General features: G+C 38.6%; 1 protein-coding gene across 1 annotated transcript in view; it reads left to right on the top strand.

Moving 5' to 3' along the window:
* ATF6 (activating transcription factor 6) overlaps positions 1 to 24,876 on the top strand; it is a 185,037-nt gene that overhangs the window by 3,994 nt on the left and 156,167 nt on the right. The window contains exons 2-5 of the mRNA XM_033960683.1: positions 3,040 to 3,092; positions 12,832 to 12,913; positions 13,083 to 13,186; positions 14,347 to 14,467. Coding sequence (XP_033816574.1) covers positions 3,040 to 3,092; positions 12,832 to 12,913; positions 13,083 to 13,186; positions 14,347 to 14,467 — 360 coding nt within the window. The remainder of the gene's footprint in view (positions 1 to 3,039; positions 3,093 to 12,831; positions 12,914 to 13,082; positions 13,187 to 14,346; positions 14,468 to 24,876) is intronic.

Here is a 24,876-nt window from a genome sequence, read left to right as displayed (position 1 = left end):
TTTTTGTGGGATACATCACGGGACATACAGCAGGCTCTTGCTACTGTTCATGTGAAAGTGCATGCCTCTTTTCCAGGAAAAGAACCTCGTACCAACTGTGAGGCTTGGAGGTGGAAGTGTCATGGTTTGGGGATGCTTTGCTGCAGCAGGACCTGGCCAGCTCACCATCATAAAATCTACCGAGTTTCGGAGGGTACTTGAGAAACATGTGAGACCATCTATAAGAAAATTAAAACTGAAGTGGAACTGGACCCTGCAACACAACAATGACCCAAAACACCATTAAATCCACCAAGGACTGGCTGAAAACTAAGAAATGGAGAGTCCTGGAGTGGCTGAGACAAAGCCCTGATCTTAATCCCATTGAGATGCTGTGGGGTGATTTGAAACCCCTCAAACATCTCACAGCTGAAAGAATTCTGCACTGAGGAGTGGGCCAAACTTTCCTAAGACCGATGTCAGAGACTGCTAGCAACTCACTGCAGTTATTTCAGCCAAAGAGGGTGACACTAGCTATTAGGGTGTACTAATTTTATTCCTCATTTAAAATCACATTTTTGTGGATATCTTTTGTTTCGTGAGTAAATCAAGGAAAATATTTGTTGTTTACCTGCTATTACATCTTTTCTTTTCCAAAGATAAATAAAAAAAAAGATTTGACATCAATATGTGAACATTTCTTAAGAAAGAACTGAATATTTCATGGGGTGTCCTAATTTTTTCACATGACTGTGTATTGCCGTAGTACCAACAATCTCTGGTATTGAGTCAGTTGGACTACTTGCATTAATGCATGACTTTGTATCAATGCAATAAATAATTTTATTGTATTCACAATTCTTTGGGGATGGGGAAATACCTACTGTAGCAGAAGGCAACTTACCTGCCAATAAAAAGTTGTACATGCAAGTTAAAGCCAAATAGGTAATTACGAAAAAGGTAGGGGAAGAGAATTTGTGCTTCAGAAGGTTGTAGATGCTTACAATTGGATTCCAAAATGGCTAACATTAAGGAGGACTTCTTATGCTGTTAGGAAGTGATAATGACAGTGCTTACTCAACTTAGGGCTTCTTTTACTAAGGTGCGCTAGTGTTTTTAGCGCACGCTAGCTGAAAAATTACCACCTGCTTATAAGGAGATGGTAGCGGCTAGCGCACGGGGCAATTTAGCACGCGCTAACGCACCTTTGTAAAAGGAGCCCTTAGTGTAATGGGTCATGCTGATCTCTTTGAAATTCACCAGCTTATTATTCATGTGGATTTAACATTTTTGTCCTGGGCTAGGTTGCCACATTTACCTGGCTTGAAATAAACTGCTTTAATTTTGAGCACGTGTTCTCTGTCAAGCTGAGGAAAGGGCTGAGTTGGTTCTGATATTAATTTAATGTCTCTAAGAAAAAGTGGGAATGTATTCATGATGGGGAGTTTTAACGAGTCTCCTGGAAATTCCTCTCTGGGGCAGAAACTTACCCACAGTACTTAAGTTTGTAATTTCTTTTGACCTTAGCCTTGGAAAGATGACTGGCTAAGTTTGTGAAGGATTCTGGATTTAAATACCGTAGGTCTTCATTTGACTAAAGTTTTCTTCAATAATACATCATCAAGTGCTTATACAAATTCATATTCATATGGTATCCCTCAAGGTTCAATCTTGTCTCCTCTTTTATTTAATATCTTCCTAGCCCCTCTTCTTACATTAAGCCAATCCATAGGATTTTCTGTTTATGCTTTTATGCTTTTACATCCAATAAATACTGCAGATCCTAATGAGATAACGAACATAAATAATAAGTTAAAACAAATTAGTCAATGGTTAAAAGACAATATGTTAGCCCTTAATCCATTTAAATCTTCAATAATGTTCTTGCCATGGAAAAAAGACATCACATTTGCAGCTCAAATCTATTTGGATAATTTTCCACTACAAAAAGTTACAACGACTAAAATATTAGGAATATTATTGGACCACGAGCTATCCTACCATGATCAGATTAGTTCCGTAGTCAAAACCTGTTTTTATAAACTACGTCTCATTAGATCTTTAGCCAAAGTTCTAGAACCTAAAGCCCTTAATGTGTTAATTCACTCTTTGATAATTTCTAGGCTGGACTACTGCAATACACTGTACCAAGGTATAGCACAGAAAGAAATACGAAGGTTACAAATAATACAAAACGCAGCAATAAAAATTTATTACTAAATCTAAAAAATACGATCATGTCACTCCTCTCTTGCAAGAAGCACACTGGCTACCGATTTCACACAGAATAACATATAAAATTGCGCTATTGACATTTAAAATTCAGAAAACTAATACTCCTATATTTTTATATCGATATTTAATACCTTATTCCCCAGCTAGATCTCTTAGATCAGCTGATCAGTATTTGTTGTCCATTCCATCATTGAAAGTAATTGGCACTAGAAGAACCACAATTTTCTCTATCTTGGGACCCCAGCTTTGGAACAAACTTCCAATTTATTTGCGTGCTGAAACTTCCTTAGAAAAATTTAAAAGCAAACTAAAAAGCTATCTTTATAAAGATGCATATGAAACCTATATTAGATAATATCGTCGATTTTCTATTATCATTTCAGATCAAGTCTTTCATAAAAAAAAAAAAAAAAAGAATAACAAACCAGTTACTTTTAGATCAAGTTTCTGTAAAACCTTTCAATATCCCTAAATGTTTTTTCTTTTGGTTATTTTATTTTAAACAAATGCAATTTATCCTTCTATACCTTATGTATCTTTAGATCATTATAGATAAGATTGTATGTTTTTATTGTTTAAATTGTTATTTGTCCCCCCAAAATTACTATTGTTAAACGCATTGAATTATTTGATATTGCGTTCAAATCAAAATTTTAATAAACTTGAAACTTGACTGGAGCCAAGTGATAATCCTACCTTAACCAGAGCTTTAGCTATATGCGTTGGGTGAGAGTAATGACAGGATCTCATGCTTGAAAATGATACTGCTGAATCTGTCTTGTAATGCATTAATGACTCTGCTTTTCCTTTTTCTCTGTTATCTAGATTCTGGTCTTTTCCATGAATTGAGTGAATTGGTAGGAGTTGACGAGCTTTGTGTGAGTATCATAGACTTGCTGATAAAAAGTAAAAGGGGGAAAAATCCTCTTGGGGGGGAATTTCTATAAGTGCATGTGTTCATATGTGTGTTCCTAGACAGATTTGAGGCTTTCGGAGGGGTGTTGGGTTGGGTGGAGGGGGGGAATGGGGTGGGAGGGGGGCGGGAAGGGGAGAGTTTGGAGAGTTGATATCTATTGGATGCATCGCCAGTGCCTTTCTTGTGTTTCCTTGCTCTGATTCTGCTGATATTAGACGCATATCTGTCTTTGGCTAAGCGATGATGGACAATTTCTTGACATTTGCTCCGGCTCTCCCTGCTTTCTTTGATCTGTACATGTTTCTGATACTTCTGTATGTTTTTGAAAATTCAATAAACGGTTTGTACATAAAAAATATGTATTTTTATATGATAACATCAGAGCTATTCTTTTGATGCTCTGTAGCCTGTTCAGTGCAAACAGCTAAGCATACATAGGACCAGATTTGTAAGAGAGCTTTATGTGGGAGATATCCCTGTTGTAGGACATCTTTCAGTGACCAGGTCCTTGTGTTTCATTGACCGTGTTTTCTAAGAATTTCAACATAGCAATTAGAGAACCATCTGGAACCCTCTGAGCTTCCACTAGGTTTAACAGATTGCCAAATATAATTTTTCAAATTGATCTACACTTTTTTGTCCCGTTGCTGCCATGAGCTCCATTTGGAGACGCACTCTGAGTGCAATTCCTGTTGTGCTAGAGGGGTAATGAGGACGAAGTTCTGAAAATACTTGGCTCAGCTGACTTTGCAGACATACGTATCTCATCTCTAATAGCATCTTTTTTGGCTGATACAGGGAAGTATTTTTGATTTAATTTATGTGGAACTTAAAAAAATTTATAAAATGGCGTAACTGCTTTGGAGCTTAGCATATAGAAACTCTGACATCTTTAGCTGATAACCCAGCTTTTCTGAGGGTTCTTAAAATAATTGTATATCTATTTTGTGGGATGTTTGAGTAATTTTTGTGTTTGTGCTAGATGTATTATGGTTTATTGTGCTTTAACCAACTTACCACAGATACAAGCAAGACCATGTGGTCACAAAATTTCCTACCATATACAACTGTGTGTGTATATTATATACAGGTACAAAATAAGTGCCCATATATAATATACTGATTTTGTAGGGTACTAGTGGCTCAGGCCTCTACTTAAAAATGCATTATAAATGTTCTAGGTGGATTCACTGTAAGGCAAAACCAGGGGAGAAATTAGATATATTCTAAAAAGTATATAGAAATTTAATTTTTGGGACAGCTAGGAGACTGAGCTCCATTGTTAGTGGGTATTAAGTCCTGGACAAGAATCTTGGGTGCTACATGAGCTCCCCAAAAAACAAAGGAAGTGTTAGTCCAGAAAGGTCACCCCCCATGGTTGTTTTCAATGTGTTCAGCCATCTGATTGCAGGTTGCCTCTTCACCTGGTTCCTTCGATCTTACCAAACATGATGTCCTTCTCCAGTGCTCTATCTCTTATGATGGTGTGACCAAAATAAGACAGTCGTAACTTCATCATTTGGGCTTCGAGTGACATAGCCCAATCAATTTGTTAGTTCTTCTGGCAATCCACTGCACACCTAAAATCCTTCTCCAGCACCAAATCTCAAATGAGTTAATCTTCTGTCTTGTTTCTGTATTGTCCAGCTTTCTCATCTGTAACTTACCACTGAGAAAATGAGTGCTTGGACAAGTCTGATCTTCGTTTGGAGTGTTACCTCCTTGCCTTTGAATACTTTGTCGAGAGCCTTCATTGAAGAGCAACCAAGTGCTATTCTGCGAAGGAATTCCTCCTTGCTAGTTGCTTCTTTGTTTACAAAAGAGCCCAGGAGATTGAAATCCTTTGCAACTTCTATTCTATTGCCTTCAAGCTCAAACACTTCATCATTTTCCGTGTTCATGATCTTTATCTAGTTTATGTTCAGTTTTAATCCCATGTTATGACTTTCGACTTTGATTTTTCTCAGTAGATACAGCATGTCTTCTTTGCTGTTGGTGATGAGCATTGTATCATCTGCATAGTGCTGGTTGTTTATATTTCAGCCACTAACTCTCGTCTTCCAAATTTGCTTTTCTGAAGATGGTTTCACCGTATAGGTTGAACAGGTAAGGCGATAAGATGCACCCTTGCCTGATGCCACATTTTATTGGAAACCAATCAGTGTTGCCATATTCAGTTTTCACTGCAGCTTCTTGATTTCAAATGTATAGGGGTTTTTGTCCACCTTTTGTTCATGGGAATACTCAAACACACCTCAGCTGATAAAGGGCCTATATGAACATTTAGATTCTGCTTCCAGGAGGCTTTCAAACTAGTAGAAGTCCACAGAGTTCTGCTAAGATTTTTACAGGAGCTGAGTTTCACTGCTCAGATCATATTTCTATTCTCTCCCATGGCCCTAGCAGCGTCCAAGGCCACCATTGCGTATTGAATTGAGGTAAACAATGCAGCCACTAGAGGTCAACCAAATTTTGGTTTTATTTTAAGCACTGAAATAGCCCAAAATCCATAATTGGTTCTCGTTTTGATTTTTGCTGAAAATGCTGATGCATTTTTTGGCTGGAACTGAAACTTCTGACTCTGTCGTTTCCCCTCTCATCAGAGGAGCTCTCGCATGCTGTCACACTTTCTCTCTCTCAGGGCCTTCCTTAAATTGTTGGTCTAGTGGCCTAACCAGGGCCCTAGTTGTTCCTGCCCCTGTTGTTTCCACCAACAAAATAGCTGCTGAGATCTTCAGTGGCAACCTTGTATTTGAGGCTTCAGTGGTGCGTGGCAGAATGGACCTATTTCTGCCTTGGCAGTGGCATCCTGGAGAATTCCAGGCTGCACAAGCCTTCATGTATACCAGCGATGATAACTGGAATAGTTCAGCATCTCTACCTCCATCTGCTGGTAGGGAGACTCAACCCATTGGTATGGGTTGGTTTAGCAGGACTCGAGGAGAGGAAATTAACAGGTTACGAATAAATTTTGCCTTAACATGTTTCTTGTTCTACAGTTTAAGAATTGCTGCTGCTGGGTCAGACCAGTGGTCCATCGTGCCCAGCAGTCTGCTCACACGGGTCAAAGACCAGTGCCCTGAGACTAGCCTTATCCCAGGACAAGCAGGCATGATATTCTCACACATGGGTGACGTCATCTACGGAGCCCCAGCGCGGACAGCTTTTCAAGCAAACTTGATTGAAGTTTCAAGTTTGCACACTGCACCACGCATGTGCTAGCCTTCTTGCCCACTAGAGGGCGCATCCCCACCTCGTGGTCCTCAGTTCTAATTCATCCGCGGAGCCAGAAGCCCTGTGGATTTTTTAGTGCTCTTTTGCCTTCTGTCGCCGCGGCTGTGTAGGTTTTTTCGACGCGGTCGCTGCGTTTTTTCTCTTCTTTAATTTGCTTCTCTTTGATTTTCAAAAAAAAAAAAAAAAAAAAGTGTTATATTTTTTGCGCTCCGGGGGCTCCCGGTAGCCACGGCCGAGGAACCTCGTTCGTTCCCGGCCCCTTTTTGGGCCTATGTCCCGGCCCGTTACGGGATTCAAAAAGTGCGGCACTTGTGACCGGCTGTTGTCGATCACAGATCCCCACAGGCGTTGTCTGCGGTGCTTGGGGCCCCATCACCCGACCGACTCCTGTTTGAAGTGTGGGACCTTTCAAAAAAGGGCTCTCACGCGTCGCATTGCCCGCATGGCGGAACTTTTTTCTCCCGACGTCCCGACGGGGATGGCCTCGAGCTCGGCCTCGGCTTCGGCCCCGGCCTCGACCTCGGCCTCGACCTCGACATCGGGCCCTCCTGCCTCGCCTCGACCCTCGGTGCCCTCGAAGCAGGTTGCCTCGTCCAGCAAGGCCTCGGGTAAGTCTCCACTTCCCTCCTCAGCTCCTGGATCCAAGAAGCCACCCTCGGGCGCCTCATCGGCGGTTGGGTCTGCCTCCGCCCAGCCCAGGGTGTCTAAATCGATAGCCCCGAGGGAATACTCGAGACCGAGGTCGCCCTCTGTGGAGCATCGACAGGTGCTGCCCCAGGGTATGTCCATCCCTGTGTTTCAGGACTTGCTCCGGGCTTTGATCGCCTCGGAGCTGTCCGGGGCCATTGAGCACCTGCAGCAGGCTTCGGCCTCGACTGCCTCGGCCTCGACTGCCCCGCAGTTGGCGACCTCGGCCTCGGGTACCGGGGCTTCGGCCGCCGAGGCACCTGCCGCCTCGACCTCGGCTTTGGCCTCGGACCGGGCCTCGATGGGACAGCCTGAGCGTAGCGTCAGGCCCAAGGACAAGCTGCGCCGAGTGCGGCGGATCTCCTCTACCTCGTCCTCGAGGTCCTCGCGGGGCTCCTCGCCTTCGGGTAGACCTCGGGCGAGGCGCCGACCGAGGAGAGCCAAGCGGTCTCGGGTCTCGCCTCGCGGACGCGGGCGCTCATCGCCTCCCGAGGGCGAGTCCTTGCGAGTCGAGGAGCTCCGAATGGATAATCCAAAACTTTTTCGGTCCCCGTGCAGAGAGGGTTCCCGTGCCTCCTCGACGGGGCGGAAGGGACGGACCTCGATTCCCCGCACCCCGGGGGGTTCCCCCAGGGGCTCGTTCCAGCGGGCTGGGTCCCCGACCCCCTCGAGGTCCCGGGACCGTGCCTCGTGGGGTTCGGGATCTGCCAGGGAGCCGAGGTACTCCCGCGAGGCTTCTCCCTTTGCCTCGGCGGGGAGATCTAGGACTCCTTCTCCTCCCGCCAGAACTTCGTCTTTTACGAAGTTCGTCCATGACATGGCGGGGGCGTTAGGGGTGGACTTATCGGCGGGTTCCCACCATTCCAAGGAATATTTGGAGGAGCAGGACCTTCCCACTCCCCAGAGGGAATCTCCTCGCCTCCCGCTGAACAAGGTCTTACATCAGACCTTGCTGAAAAACTTGGAGGCTCCTCTTACAGTCACGGTCGTGCCCACCAAGATGGAGGCGAAATACCGGACCATTCCGCCTAAGGGGTTCGAGAAGGGGCAACTCTCGCACCAATCAATCCTGGTGGAGTCGGCCCTTAAGAGGTCACAACCCTCTCGGGTGTCTGCTGCGGTCCCCCCTGGGAGGGAAGGTAGGACCCTCGATAAGTTTGGCCGTCGCCTCTATGCTAATTCACTCATGGCGACGCGGGTCCTTAATTATGCCTTTTCATACTCGTCCTATTTAAGGTCTATGGTCAAGGACATGCCTGAATTCCAGGGGGTGATCCCGGCTTCGCACAAGGACAGGTTCGCCACCTTTATGTCGAACCTTTCACAGCTGCGCCTCTACCTCTTCCATGCGGTATTCGACGCCTTTGAGCTCGCCTCGAGGGTATCGGCCTGCGCGGTGGCGATGCGTCGCCTGGCGTGGCTGCGTACCCTCGAGATGGACTCCAACCTGCAGGAGCGATTGGCAAATTTGCCCTGCGTGGGGTCGGAGTTGTTCGACGACTCCTTAGAGGCGGCGACTAAGAGGCTGTCTGATCAGGAGCGTTCGCTTGCGTCCCTTGTCCGCCCCAAGCCTAGGGCCTCGCAACAAAGGCCTTTTCGGCAGCCTCCGAGGCGGTATCCTCAGAAGACGACACCAGCCTTTTCTAGGCCTCCGCCCCGACGACCACCCCAGCAGGGTAGGGGAGGTCCCTCCAAGCCCGCTACGCAGGCTGCGTCCAAGCCCGCGCCGTCCTTTTGACGGGATGAGCGGTTGGGGGCGGGCCCTCACCGCAACTCTGCCACATTCCCTTCCCATCGGGGGTCGACTCTCGGCTTTTGCCCGAGCTTGGACGGAAGTTACGTCAGACGCATGGGTGCTCCGGACCATCTCAGAGGGCTATTCGCTCAACTTCTCCAGGCAGCCTCCGGACATGCCTCCCGGGGCTTGCCCGCCCAATCGGAGCCAGTTGGCCCTTCTCCAGGAGGAAGCCAGGTCCTTGTTGAGCCTCCGAGCAGTCGAACTGGTTCCTTGCGACCAGAGGGGTCGGGGGTTTTACTCCCGTTACTTTTTGGTCCCAAAAAAGACCGGGGACTTGCGCCCCATTTTGGACCTTCGGAAGCTCAACAAGTTCCTGGTCCGGGAGAAGTTCCGTATGTTATCGCTTCCGATTCTGTATCCCCTCCTGGAGGAGGGGGATTGGATGTGCTCCCTGGACTTGAAGGAAGCGTATACCCATGTTCCGGTGCATCCCGACTTTCGCAAATTCTTGAGATTTCAAGTGGGGGAGTGGCACCTTCAGTACCGGGTCCTCCCTTTCGGCCTGGCTTCGTCCCCTCGGGTGTTCACGAAGTGCATGGTGGTGGCCGCGGCTGCCCTGCGCTCCCGGGGGTTGCAGGTCTTTCCCTATCTGGACGATTGGCTCATCAAAGCCCCGACCAGGGAGGGAGTTATTTCAGCGACCCAACAGACTATTTCACTTCTTCAGGGTCTAGGGTTCGAAGTGAACTTTCCCAAGTCTCAATTGTGCCCGACTCAGTCGCTGCAGTTTATAGGAGCCGTGCTGGACACGGTTCTCCTCCGAGCGTTCCTCCCAACTCCTCGGTTGGAGGCTCTGCTGCGCTTGGGTCGGCAGATCTCGCTGAGGCCTGTCGTGTCGGCTCAGCGCATGATGGTGCTTCTGGGTCACATGGCTTCGACGGTCCAGGTGACTCCGTTCGCCCGCTTGCATCTGAGGCTCCCTCAGTGGACGTTGGCCTCGCAGTGGTGCCAGGATCGCGACCCGGTGTCTCGCCTAATAACGGTGACTCCTTCTTTGAGACGCTCGCTCCGTTGGTGGACCAACTCTTCCAATCTTTCCGGGGGTTTGCTCTTTCGCGTTCCTCCGCATCGCACAGTCCTGACCACGGACTCTTCGGAGTATGCGTGGGGGGCACATGTCGACGGTCTTCGCACACAGGGCCTATGGTCGGCCGCGGACCGTCGGTGTCACATCAATGTGTTGGAGCTGCGTGCTATTTACCTGGCTGCTCGAGCTTTCGGGCATCTCCTGCGCAATCAAATAGTGCTCGTCAGGACGGACAACCAAGTGGCCATGTATTATGTAGACAAACAAGGGGGCACGGGCTCTTGGCCTCTGTGCCAGGAAGCCCTGCGCCTGTGGACTTGGGCAGTCTCTCAGAACATTTTCTTGCGTGCGGTTTACATTCAGGGAGAGATGAATTGTCTGGCAGACAAGCTCAGTCGTCTTCTCCAGCCGCACGAGTGGTCGCTGAACTCCCGGGTTCTACGCGAGGTCTTCGACCGTTGGGGGACTCCTCAGGTGGATCTGTTTGCCTCACCCGAGACTCACAAACTACCGCTCTACTGTTCTCGGATGTTTTCCCGGGAACGCCTCGAGGCCGATGCATTTCTTCTCGACTGGGAAGGGAGGTTCCTTTATGCGTTCCCTCCGTTTCCCCTGATCTTGAGAACGCTGGTGCATCTCAAATTAACCGGAGCCACTATGATTCTCATTGCGCCTCGTTGGCCCAGACAGCACTGGTTTTCCCTGCTGCTTCAACTCAGTGTCCGGGAACCTCTGCTTCTGCCTGTCTTTCCCTCTCTGCTGTCTCAGAGTCGGGGTTCGCTGTTGCATCCCAATCTTCAGTCTTTACATCTGACGGCTTGGTTCCTTTCCCCTTGACTTCGGTTCCTGTTTCTCAGTCAGTACGGGAAATTCTGGAGGCCTCGCGGAAGGTCTCGACTAGACTTTGTTATTCCCAGAAGTGGACCAGATTTTCATCCTGGTGCTTCTCGAACCACCTGGACCCGAGTTCGGTGCCCGTGTCTTCGGTGCTGGAATATCTGTTGCATCTGTCGAATTCTGGTCTGAAGACGACTTCCATTCGAGTACATCTTAGCGCTATCGCAGCATTCCATCAACATCTCGAGGGTCGTCCCCTCTCTTTACATCCTCTGGTTTCTCGTTTCATGAGGGGTCTTGTGAATGTCCATCCTCCTCTGAAACCTCCTCCTGTAGTGTGGGATCTTAATGTGGTCTTGGCTCAACTGATGAAGCCGCCTTTTGAGCCCATAGACAAATCTCTCCTTAAGTTTCTCACTTGGAAAGTGGTCTTTTTGATTGCGCTTACCTCCGCTCGTCGGATAAGCGAGCTGCAGGCTTTGGTTGCGGATCCCCCTTTCACGGTGTTCCATCATGACAAGGTGGTTCTCCGCACCCATCCTAAATTTTTGCCTAAGGTTGTGTCTGATTTCCACCTCAATCAGTCCATTGTTCTTCCGGTATTTTTCCCGAAGCCCCACTCTCATCCTGGTGAGGCGGCGCTTCACACGCTTGACTGTAAGAGGGCGTTGGCTTTTTATCTCCAACGTACTAAGTCTCATCGGAAGGTTCCTCAATTGTTTTTGTCCTTTGATCCTAATCGGGTGGGACATCCTGTTTCCAAGCGCACCTTGTCCAACTGGTTAGCTGCTTGTATTTCCTTTTGCTACGCTCAGGCTGGTCTCCCGCTCTCGGGTCGAGTCACGGGGCATAAGGTCCGAGCGATGGCAGCTTCGGTTGCTTTCCTCCGATCCACTCCTATGGAGGACATATGTAAAGCTGCCACTTGGTCTTCGGTTCATACGTTCACCTCCCACTACTGTCTGGACACTTTGTCCAGAAGCGACGGCCGGTTTGGCCAGTCGGTGTTACGTAACCTGTTTTCATGAATTGCCATCCTCCCACCGGCCCTTTTTTGGTTGGCTTGGAGGTCACCCATGTGTGAGAATATCATGCCTGCTTGTCCTGGGATAAAGCACAGTTACTTACCGTAACAGGTGTTATCCAGGGACAGCAGGCATATATTCTCACAACCCGCCCACCTCCCCGGGGATGGCTTCTTTGCTTGCTATGGAACTGAGGACCACGAGGTGGGGATGCGCCCTCTAGTGGGCAAGAAGGCTAGCACATGCGTGGTGCAGTGTGCAAACTTGAAACTTCAATCAAGTTTGCTTGAAAAGCTGTCCGCGCTGGGGCTCCGTAGATGACGTCACCCATGTGTGAGAATATATGCCTGCTGTCCCTGGATAACACCTGTTACGGTAAGTAACTGTGCTTTACCTGCGTATGTTCTGGTTCAGCAGGAACTTGTCTAACTTTGTCTTGAATCCCTGGAGGGTGTTTTCCCCTATAACAGCCTGCGGAAGAGTGTTCCAGTTTTCCACCACTCTCTGGGTGAAGAAGAACTTCCTTATGTTCGTACGGAATCTATCCCCTTTCAATTTTAGAGTGCCCTCTCATTCTCCCTACCTTGGAGAGGGTGAACAACCTGTCCTTATCTACCAAGTCTATTCCCTTCATTATCAGATGGAATTTTTCCTGGATTTATTTAGGTTGATTTAACTGATACTAGCCTTACTTGCGTACGTTCTGGTTCAACAGGAAGTTATCTAACTTTGTCTTGAATCCCTGGGGGGTGTTTTCCCCTATAACAGCCTCCAGAAGAGCGTTCCAGTTTTCCACCACTCTCTGGGTGAAGAAGAACTTCCTTACATTTGTACGGAATCTGTCCCCTTTCAACTTTAGAGAGTGCCCTCTCGTTCTCCCTTCCTTGGAGAGGGTGAACAACCTGTCTTTATCTATGAAGTCTATTCCCTTCATTATCTTGAAAGTTTCATCTGTTGCTGGGTTTCCTATCTTGGGCAGTTCTATGCAAAACTCTATTTTTTATATTGCCAAGTTTAATTTTAATTCTAATCAATTTTGATACAGCATACCTTTTTTTATATTTTAGCATATCTTTTATTTTGTCATTTCTAGCAAACACAGTTTGATGATCTTGGTTTGGATTTGATGTCCTGGAACTCATACACCTGGGATAATATAGATCAGTACTGCTCAGGTAAGAGCATTTATTTTTTATCAAATTTATATCCCACATTATCCATACAATCACTTAATGATGTCTGTGCAGAGCTGACAATCTGTGTTGTGTCAGTGTTGTGTATACTGATAATATTTGTCCAGGGCTGACAATAAAGTTACTGAAACACTTTCTGGGCTTATTTCAGATTATACTTTTAAACCAGAGCCTTTGTCTCCTGCATCCTGTGACCACTCCATTCCATCTCCTTTATCTGTGGATTCCACTTCTTCTTTCACCCAGCATGTCCCGGTAAGACGCAAATCTTTAAAGTTTTCTGTTGCTTCTGGTAGTATCTGAGGTCGTGCTAATTGCAAACCAAACCAAAAAATGTTTTTTGGTTTTTTTTTTTTACTTTTTGGAATTATTTTTATTTTTTTATTTTATAATTCTTTATTCATTTTTGTATGTTACAACAAGTGTATCAATTAAACTCATATAAAACTTAAAGATACACACTTGATTAACTCACATATTAGCATCAAATTTAACATTTCATTAGGAAATTAGTATTCTATAATGTTAAAATATTATGCAAGAAACCTAAATTTATATCATTCTTATTGAATATAATAATCCCCCATCCCTCCCTCCCTCCCAATTCAATAATGCATAAAATCATCTTTATTGTGAATTCATTCAAATATTGATATATTATGTAATAATCGGAATAAAATCCCACCCCTTTTCCCCTCTAATCAAATATCTTATCATGGGAAAAGTTCATTACAAAAATCTGTTAACGGTCCCCAGACTTTCTGAAATTTACTCACATAACCTTTTTTCATTGCAATGGTGAGTTCCATTTTGTACATATGACATACAGAATTCCACCAGAAATTGTAATTTAAACTGTCATATTTTTTCCAATTGTATGTTATTTGTTGTATTGCTATTCCAATTAAAATAAACAAAAGTTTGTTGTTACTTGATGAAATTTGACTTCTTGCTCTCATAGTTGTTCCAAATAAAATAATATCATATGTCAAGGCTACCGGGTTTTCTAACATCCTATTAATTTGAGGCCAAATTGATTTCCAGAATGATAAAATAAATGGACAATAGAATAAAACGTTTTCATTTTTAAATTGACTGCTAGTTTTCTCTTCTTGGAGCCCAGCCCAGTGATCACTAAAGGTAAAAAGTCACTGGGCAACAGATAGAAAATAGGTCCTTTCTATCTGTGGACTTTACATTTCAAAAAATGCAGATCTCTCACCTTTTAACCATTTTTCCAGGGCTGCTTTCACTAAATGTGAGTATAACTTTATGCGGCATTTCACCCACACACATGGTGGACAGTTTTCACGTAGTTCATTTTCATGGGTAAATGACAGTTTTAGGGGGGGGGGATACATACATGGTTTTGAGGATTATCCTTACCAATGCATTTACACTTCTTTTTAAAACAGGAAGAGCTCGATCTCTGCAGTAATGCTCAGTTGTCTCCAGTCTCATTGTACAGTGAGGGTTCAAAGAACACCCCCTCTTCAGCAGAGAACACTTCAAAATGTAGAGCAACATCAAATGCAGGTACAGCACTCTACTAAAACCAACAAAGCAAGTTGTGATGTGACACTGCTAGAGCTTTGCTGCTCTGGCATTGGTCAGGGAAAGAACCAGCATTGCACTGACACTGAGGAAATGGGGCTAGTGAGACCCACAGTGTTATTGCACGGTGAGGATAGGGATGACGCTGCATTGATGATGGAAGGGAATAAGCAGTTTAGAATGATTATACACTCTATTTTTTTTTTTTTTTTTTTTTTGAATTTTTATTTATGATTTTTGCATTCTTACAATAATTGAATTGTACAAATTATCTTCAATTAATACATGAAAATTGTGATTACAAATAATTCATCTTATCACATAAAATATATCCCTCCCCTTTTTTCATTTCTTAATTCCATATAATATACATTTCCCTCCCCATTCTTATATAACTATTATTAATGTGCTATGAAATCTGATCATTGGAATAACGAGTCAATGGTTCCCAAATTTTCTTAAAATTATGAAGATTTCCCTGTTGTAATGCTATTGTTTTTTCCATTTTGTATATATGACAGACTGAATTCCACCAAAATGTATAATTTAATTTGGTATAATCCTTCCAATTTTGAGTTATTTGTTGCATGGCGACCCCTGTCAATATTAATAATAGTTTGTTGTTATTTGCTGAAATCGGACTCGAGTTCTCATTGCTGTACCAAATAGTATAGTATCATATGAGAGTCCTACATGATTTTCTAGTAATTCATTAATTTGGGGCCAAATTAGTTTCCAAAATGCATTTACACAGGGACAAAAAAAAATTAAGTATACACTCTTTATCTTGAAATTCGTGGGGAGAAAGGTTGACAAAGCAGCTAGTTTATGTCTGTGAGGGGCAATGTAGCACCTGCATTGCTTAAACTGGGGTTATGATGAGAAGGCCTGTTTGTGTGATTTACATTTTTTTTTTAAATTCTTTATTCATTTTATAATTCACAAGTGTACAGTAAATATCAAACAAATAACTCAGAATTGGAAAGACTATACCAAATTAAATTATACGTTCTGGTGGAACTCTGTCTGTCATATATACAAAATGGAAAAAGTAATAGCATTACAACACGGGAACATTCATAATTTCAATAAAATTTGGCAACCATTGACTAATTATTCTTTTTTTTTTTAAATTTTTATTTATAAGTTTTCCATTCTTACAATATTTGAGTAATATAATATACAATAAAGTTTTTTTTACATATTTAAAATATTGTCATTAATAATACATCGTATTTAAAATATGATATGATAAAGATTATACATTAGCATATATAATATAATTCCCATCCCCTTTTTATATAGTATATTTCCATTAATTAGTCAAATCCCACCCCATTCATATATAATTATTTATCATTGTGCTAAGAACTAATCATTAGAATATTTTGTCAATGGTTGCCAAATTTTATTAAAATTAAGATGATTTCCCTGTTGTAACGCTATTATTTTTTCCATTTTATAAATATGACAAACAGAATTCCACCAGAACGTATAATTTAATTTGGTGTAATCTTTCCAATTTTGAGTAATTTGTTGCATGGCGACTCCTGTTAGTATTAGTAATAGCTTATTATTGTTTGCTGAAATCGGACTCTTAGTTCTCATTGCAGTACCAAATAATATGGTGTCATACGAGAGTCCTACATGATTCTCTAGTAACTTATTAATTTGGGGCCAAATTAAATTCCAAAATGCGTTTACAAAGGGACAAAAAAAGATTAAATGATCTAACGTCCCTATTTCCAATTTACAATGCCAGCATCTATTAGATATAGTACTATCTATTTTTTGCAGGCGCGTTGGGGTCCAGAATATTCTATGTAATAAAAATAACCATGTTTGATTCATAGATGCTGACCTTGTAGATCTTAATCTCCAGGACCAAAATCGTGGCCATTGAGATTCAGAAATTGTCTGACCTATCTCAATACTCCAAATATCCCTAAGACCTGTTTTCTTTTTTTTATTTAAAAATCCATATATCAATTTGTACCATTTTGCGGCTTGGTGACCCAACAAATCCGTCTGGAAACATAGAACCTGTAAACTATATTGATTATTTAGATTTTTCCATTCAGGGAACCCTACCTGAATGGCCTGCTTCAATTGCATCCATTTAAAATATTGTGATTTATTTAATCCAAATTTATTTTGCAATTGTGAAAAACTAAGCAGTGAACCTTCTGATATGATATCATTCAATGTTCTTATTCCTGCATTTATCCATTGTTTCCAGACGATTTTAAATCCGCCAATTCTGATCCTGGAGTTTATCCATATTGATTGATTTAGAGATTTAGCAATAGGTTCAGGTGATAGATTACTAATATATCTCAATGTTTTCCAAGTGTCAAATAAAATTCTGTGGTCTTTGTATCTTTTAGGCATTGTTATAGTTATTAACTGTTCTGGATATAAAGGGAACAGGAGCCGCCATTCTAAATATAGCCAATCTGGTACATTTTCTAGAAGCTCTGGGAGGATCCAATACATACCCTGTCTTAAGATATAGGCTTGATGATACCTATAAAAATTTGGAAAATTTACCCCCCCTTCCATAATTGGTCTTTGTAATGATACTAAAGCGATTCTTGATCTTTTCCCACACCAAACAAATTTTGTAAGAATATTGTTAAGTTTTTTATAAAATGACCCCTGAAAAAATATTGGAATCATACTCATTTGGTAACAAACCACAGGCAATATCATCATTTTAATTGTTTGAATTCTTCCCCACCAAGAAAGATGTAATGGATTCCATTGCTCACACATTTCTGTTATTTTTTTCAATAAAAGTTTTTCATTCTCTTTGACTGTGTCTTCAATTGTATTTTTGATCATAATTCCTAAGTATTTTATACCATCATCTTTCCAAATAAATGAATATGGGTCAAATAATCCTTTGGTACAATGAACATTTATTGGGAGAATTTCAGATTTGTTCCAATTAATTTTATATCCAGAAAAAGTACCATATGTTTCTATTAAATTAAGTATACATGGAATAGTAGTTTCCGGTTTTCTTAAATATAATAATATATCATCTGCATATGCAGATATTTTAAATTCAAAATTGTTAAATGATATTCCCTCTATCTCCTTAGTTTTGTTTATTGCAATTAATAGAGGTTCTAGGACAATATCAAAAAGTAAAGGAGACAGAGGGCATCCCTGTCTAACTCCCCTGTGCAAGTTAAATCTATTTGATAAATTATTATTAATATATAATCTTGCTCCAGGAGAGCTATACAATGTCTGAATCATTTCAATAAAACCGGATCCTATACCAAACCATTGTAAAGCTTGGTATATAAAATTCCATTCCACTCTGTCAAAAGCTTTTTCTGCATCTAAAGATATTAAAAAAGCTGGATCATTTATATTTTTTGCTAAATTTAATGAGTGGAATGCTAATCTAGTATTATTTGATGAATGTCTTTTAGCAATAAATCCTGTTTGATGTACATCAATAATGAAAGGGAGAGCTTTTGCCAATCTTAATGCTAATACTTTAGCCATTAATTTGTTATCCACATTCAATAATGAAATAGGCCTGTAATTTGAAACCAGAGTAGGATCTTTGTTTGGTTTTGGTAAGACTATAATTATTGATTCTGCCATAGTACCAGAAATTTTTCCATTCTTTATTTGATATTGATATAAATTTAACAGATGTGGTAATATGATATTTTGAAAAAATTTATAAAATTCAACAGTATACCCATCTCCACCTGGAGCGGATCCAACTCTAAGAGACTTCAATGCTGTTTCTAATTCTTTTAAAGATATAGGTTCTTCTAAACTTCCTTTTATATGATCTGGAATATTTGGTCCAATATATGAATTTAAAAAAGTTAATCCGTCTTGTTCTTTATTTTTATAAGAATTGGAAGTATATAATTCTTTATAAAAATCAAGAAATTGTGTTATAATATCTTTTGTGTTGGTATGTGTGTTACCTTTTGTATCTTTAATTGCAATAATCTTAGATTTTCTTTTCTTTGCTTTTAGAAAGTTTGCTAATAATTTACCAGCTTTATTTGAATTTCCATAATATTGTACTTGTTTGTTGAAAATGTCTTTCCTCACAATTTGAGAAGAAATTTCATTGTATTTAACTTTTAATTTTAATAATTCTTGTAATGTATTATTTTCCCATTTCTCAATTAATTTATTTTCTAATAATTTAATTTGCTTTCCCATCTCAATAAATTGTTTTTTTTTTTTGTTTGTTAATAAATGTTGAATATGAAATAATATTTCCTCTCATAGTTGCTTTAAAAGCATCCCATAAGATCTCAGCATTAATATCATCTGATTCATTAAATTGAAAGAATTCTTGCATTTTTATTTTGAAATCTTCAAGAAATTTTGAATCCGCTAATAAATCATTATTAAATCTCCAAATTAAATCAGAGTTTTCAGCATCATAATTTTGAAGATTAATCCACACACCAGCATGATCTGAAATTATAATGGGATCAATTACTGCTTTTAAGACACGCTGCGCTATATTATTAGAAACAAATATATAATCAATTCGTGAAAAGGATTTATGGACCTGAGAACAAAAAGAAAATTCCTGATCATTAAAATGAAGAATTCGCCATATATCTACTAAATCACAAGATAGTATCAAATTATCTAAGCCTAATGATTTCATAACTTTACTTGGTTTTTTATCCAATATCGGATCCATTACAGCATTGAAATCCCCTGCTACTATTAAATTAGATGTAGCCAGTGGTAAGAGCAATTGTTGAATTTGTTTAAAAAACTCCATTTGATTCGTATTAGGAGCATATAAATTGAATAAATTCAGGGTAGTATTTCCCAGAACCATTTCGACATGCACCCATCTTCCTAAGGGATCATAATTAATTAGTTTAAAATCTGCATTACATTTTTTATTTATTAGAACAGCCACTCCAGCCTTTTTCTTTAAAGCCGGTGCAAATAAACATTTAGAAATAAAACCTCCAGATAATTTTTTTGATTCAATTTCCGAAAGATGAGTTTCTTGAATAAAATAAATATCCGCATTTTGATTTTTAAGGAACGATAATAATTTCTTCTTCTTAATAGGATGATTTAAACCATTGACATTCAGCGAATACATTTTTAGATCCATCTGATTAATAATTATACTTAATCAATATTCTATGATTGTTTACATGATTAGCTCCTAGCACATTCATTGAAAATTTATCCCCTAACCCACCCATTATTTTCCCTCCCCTCCCACCCATTATCTTATTCTGATTTGGAACACGCATTGGTCATGCAAAACCTACATCTCCATCTCCAGGCAACTAATAATACATTATATTATTTAAAATATATTTCTGAATTCAATACATTCTATATACTTCCACCCTTATATTATTAAAAATTATATTCATTTAATCTATAAAATTTTATGAATTCGCTGAGAATTAAATATATTTGAATTATAAAATTAAATTCAATATCATGCATACTTATAATATAATATTTCTAATAAATAAACATATTTCAAATATAGCTCTTATTCTCTATATATATCTATATCTATATCATCATATAACTTAAATATATCCAGTATTATATAAATATATAATATTGATCTTAATTATAATGCATTTCAATCGTTTTCATAGATCATCTTCATATTGAATTAATTTGAATGAATAATTGATTAAAATATACATTTTATGTCAGTAAATAAGTTTTATAATAAATTCATCTTTTATTAATTATCTATCATTCCATTACATTATTTTCTTATTTTTCATAATAAGTTAATATGACTGAATAATTAAATCAAATAAAAATTTTATATTAGACATCTATTTTATTAATTATTTCTGGCAATAATCAATTATTTTCTTGTATATATTTCATAAAATTATAATTTTCTTATACAGTGTTAAAATATTGTTTTTATAATAATTAATATATTTCATTTTTAAATCTTATTCTCAATATAACAATTATAAATTTTTCCTTTCAATATTTTAATGATATTTTCATTGTAAATCATTTCATTGATCCTTTATCATAATAATTTAATATGCTATATAATAGAATATATTATCTATTTTGATTAAAACTTGTATTTTATATATATTTTTTTTAAAATAATTAATTTATTTATATTTTGATAATAATAATGTATATATTTTTTTTTTTTAATAATATTAATAATAATTAATGATATTAATGATTGTGGATGCTAATTTTTAAATATTGTTATATTATTGCATCCATTATTTCAATAAATTATATTTCCAGTTGATAACATTTCTTTTAATAATCTTCTTTATTTTCCCTTTTTTTTTTCCATCTTCTTTCTTCTTTCTTCTTTCTTCAGCTGAATTGTTCTGTTATTTATATAAACTTAGGATCTTTTTGTGTCAGAAATTCTTTCAGTTTTGCCGGGTCTTGAAAATATATGGATTTATTTCCACTGGATACTCTCATAGTGGATGGATAATATATTCCATATATGTATCCCTTTTCTTTCAGCTGCTGTCTGTATGTGAGAAATTGTTTTCTTATGTTAGCAGTATATTTAGCAAAATCCGGTACTAAAATCAGTTTTGATCCTTTATAATTCAAGTTTTTATTTGCTTTTGCCATTTTTAATATTTCTTGAGCTTGTTGATACCGTAATACCTTGAATATCAAAGGTCTTGGAGCAGCTTGGTTTACTGGCTTTCTTGTGGGGATTCTGTGGGCTCTTTCAATTTCTAACGGCCATTTTGAGTTGAGCTGAAGCAGTTTAGGTAACAGATTTTCTAGGAATTGTACAGGATCTCCTCCTTCAATATTTTCAGCCAGCCCCAAAATTCTTATGTTCTTTCTTTTTCCTCGGTTTTCCATGTCCACCATTTGATTTTTTAAAGCTGCTATTTCTTTTTTATCTTTGTCATATTCCTGTGTGAAAGATTCAAACCTCTCCACTTTTTCTTCCAGCACTGTCATTCTCAGTCTCTCAGTTTGGATTTCTTGTTTCATGTTAAGAAGCTCTTCTTTTACTTCAGATATTTTATTGGAGTTTTCAGTCAGCATAAGTTTTATTTTAAACAGTTCAGTCATTATATCAGCCTTTTCAGTGATTTCTTCAGTCTCCATCGGGAACGGGACACTCGATGGTGACAGGGGAGTGACTTTTGTTCTTTTTGCTGATATTCCCGATGTTGAAGGTTTTTCAGCTTTCCCCTGCTTTATATTCGCCATCTCCGACGTTGTTTAGTGTATTTTTTTTAGCGATTTGAAAAAGTAGAAGTTTTAATTTTGTTCCGTTTGTTGCCTGGATACGGGAGCGCTGTAGTTAGGCTGCCATATCGTGCGCGCTCCAAGCCACGCCCATTGACTAATTATTCTAATGATTAGATTTCTTAGCACAATTATAATACTTATATAGAAAAGGGGTGGGATATGTATAATTTTTAGAACCATTAATTGGAAAAAGGGGAGGGATGTATAACTTTTGATTATATATAATATATACTGTTTATAAATTAAGTTGTATTAATGATAGATACAATGATATATAGTAATTAATTATATCACTTGAATTTCAACTATTGTAAAAATTGAAAAATTCAATAAATAAAATTTAAAAAAAAAAAACAATTAGAATACAATATCACTTGAAAATCTACCATATCATACAACAAAAAGATATAACCCCCCACCCCCTCCCACTTCCATATACAACAAAAAAATATACCACATGAATATAATATCTTATCATTCATATATATTATTAATAGAAATCCAACCCCCCCCCCGATCCACATGTAAGAATTAAAATAATTTAAAAATGGCCCCCACCCATCCTTAAATTGAAAATGGTTGGTTTGAGCAACATGGAGCATGAGGTGATGGTAAGGAGTGAAGTGAGCTCCCATAATAGAATAAAGTTTCCATTCTGGACAAAAGACTACAAACTTTTATTAAAATTTATTGTACATATAAACTGTTAGTTGTTGTTTTTTTACTCTTTAGATTTCTAAATAAGATATTGATTGTATTTCCCTTTGCTTTTTCTCTTTCTTGCCCAATAAATGGGGACCTGAGTATGAGATGTTTTTTTTTTTTAATTTGTTTGCTTTTATTCTTAGTTTGGTGATTTTTTTTTTTTTTTTTTCCATTATTTTTTATTTTCAAATCTTACATAAAGTGTACAAAATATTAAATACAATTGATAAATATATATTATCACTTTTATATCTAATACATTATATATCTAAATTTGATTTTCCCCCTCACCCTCCCCCCACCCTTTTATTACTTTAATATAATATTTTAAATTTTCAAATTTTACAAAAAATATGCAACATGTTATAATACAATTAATGAATATTCAATAACATTTTTATATCTAATACATTATGTTCTAAATAAATTTTATCCCCTCTCCCTCCCCCCACCCTTCTATTACTTTTCATTCATACATTACATATTGTATAATATATTATAACATATTATTTAGAAATTATTTTCCTTACCCCCCCTCTATGTGTGTCATAAAAAAAAAAAAAAAAAAAAAAAATCTTGAAATGAAGAAAAGAAGAAAAACCATATTATTTATTCATTACAGTATTTTGTCAATGGCCCCCATATTTTTATGAATTTGGTATATGTCCCTCTTTGTATTGCTATTATTCTTTCCATTTTAAATATGTGACATATTGTATTCCACCAAAATGTATAATTCAGGTTATTATAATTTTTCCAATTATTGGTTATATGTTGAATGGCAACCCCTGTCATTATTAATAAAAGTTTATTATTTTCTGGTGAAATTTGACTTTTTTTTCTCATCATCATTCCAAATAATATTGTATCATATGATATTGCTATATGATTTTCCATCAATTTATTAATTTGTGGCCAAATTGAATTCCAAAAAGATTTAATGTAGGGACAATGATATAGTAAGTGATCTAATGTCCCTGGTTCTAGATTACAGTGCCAGCATTTATTGGACTTAGAACTGTCTAATTTTTGCAAACGTGTAGGGGTCCAAAAAGCTCTATGTAATAAAAAGAACCAAGTTTGTCTCATAGATGCTGACATTGTACATCCCATTCTCCAAGACCAAATTAGTGGCCATTGAGATGCATTAATCTGATGTCCAATCTCAATGCTCCAAATATCTCTTAGACCATTTTTTGGTTTTTTATTCAAATATCCAGATATTAATTTATACCACAATGCGGCTTGATGTCCTAGGAAGTCTGTTTGAAAACATAAGAACTTTAAACTATATTGATTATTTAATGTTTTCCATTCAGGGAACCCAACCTGAATGGCCTGCTTCAATTGCAACCATTTAAAACTTTGTGTTTTATTAAGACCAAATCTATGTTGCAATTGTGAAAAATCCAGCAGTTTACCTTCTGAAATAACATCATCTAAAGATCTAATGCCTGCAATAATCCAGTTCTTCCAAAGGATTTGAGCTCCGCCAATTTTGATCTTGGAGTTTATCCATATAGATTGATTAGTTGATTTGTTTATTGGGATTGGTGTTAATTTATCAATAAACCTCAATGTTTTCCAAGTATCCATTAATAATTTATTTTCTCTGTATCTTCTAGGTATGTTGATACTTGGCAAATGAACTAAATTTAGGGGAAACATAAGGCGCCATTCTAAATATAACCAATCTGGTGTATTATCTATAAGTTCTGGGAGGATCCAATACATACCCTGACGTAGAATATAGGCTTGATGGTACCTATAGAAATTTGGAAAATTTACCCCTCCCTCTTTAATTGATTTTTGCAAAGTTACTAAAGCTATTCTAGGTGTTTTGCCAAGCCAAAGAAATTTTGTTAAAATGCTATTAAGTTTTTTATAAAAGGACCCCTGAAAATAAATAGGTATCATACTCATTTGGTAGCAAACTACAGGTAACATCATCATTTTAATAGTTTGAACTCTTCCCCACCAAGAAATATGTAATGGGTTCCATTGCTCACATAACTCCGTAACTTTTTTTAATATATATTTTTCATTCTCTTTTACTGTATCTTCAATTGTATTTTTAACTTGAATGCCAAGATATTTAAATCCTTCTTCTTTCCATATGAATGGAAAAGTATCAAATAATCCTTTTACACAATGAACATTCAAGGGTATAATTTCAGATTTATTCCAATTAATTTTATAACCTGAAAATTTACCAAACTTATCAATTAATTCCAATAAAGAAGATAAGGTTGACTCTGGATTTCTCAAATAAAGCAAAATATCGTCAGCATAAGCCGAAATTTTATATTCCATATCTGAATATGGAATACCTTGTATCTCCCTCTTTTGCTGTATTGCTAACAATAAGGGTTCTAATACAACATCAAATAACAAAGGAGATAAAGGACAACCTTGTCTAA

Source organism: Geotrypetes seraphini, chromosome 10 (assembly GCF_902459505.1).
Source record: "Geotrypetes seraphini chromosome 10, aGeoSer1.1, whole genome shotgun sequence".
NCBI classification, from domain to species: domain Eukaryota; kingdom Metazoa; phylum Chordata; class Amphibia; order Gymnophiona; family Dermophiidae; genus Geotrypetes; species Geotrypetes seraphini.
Note: the sequence above shows the minus strand (reverse complement) of the source record. Positions and strands in the feature narration are given on the sequence as shown.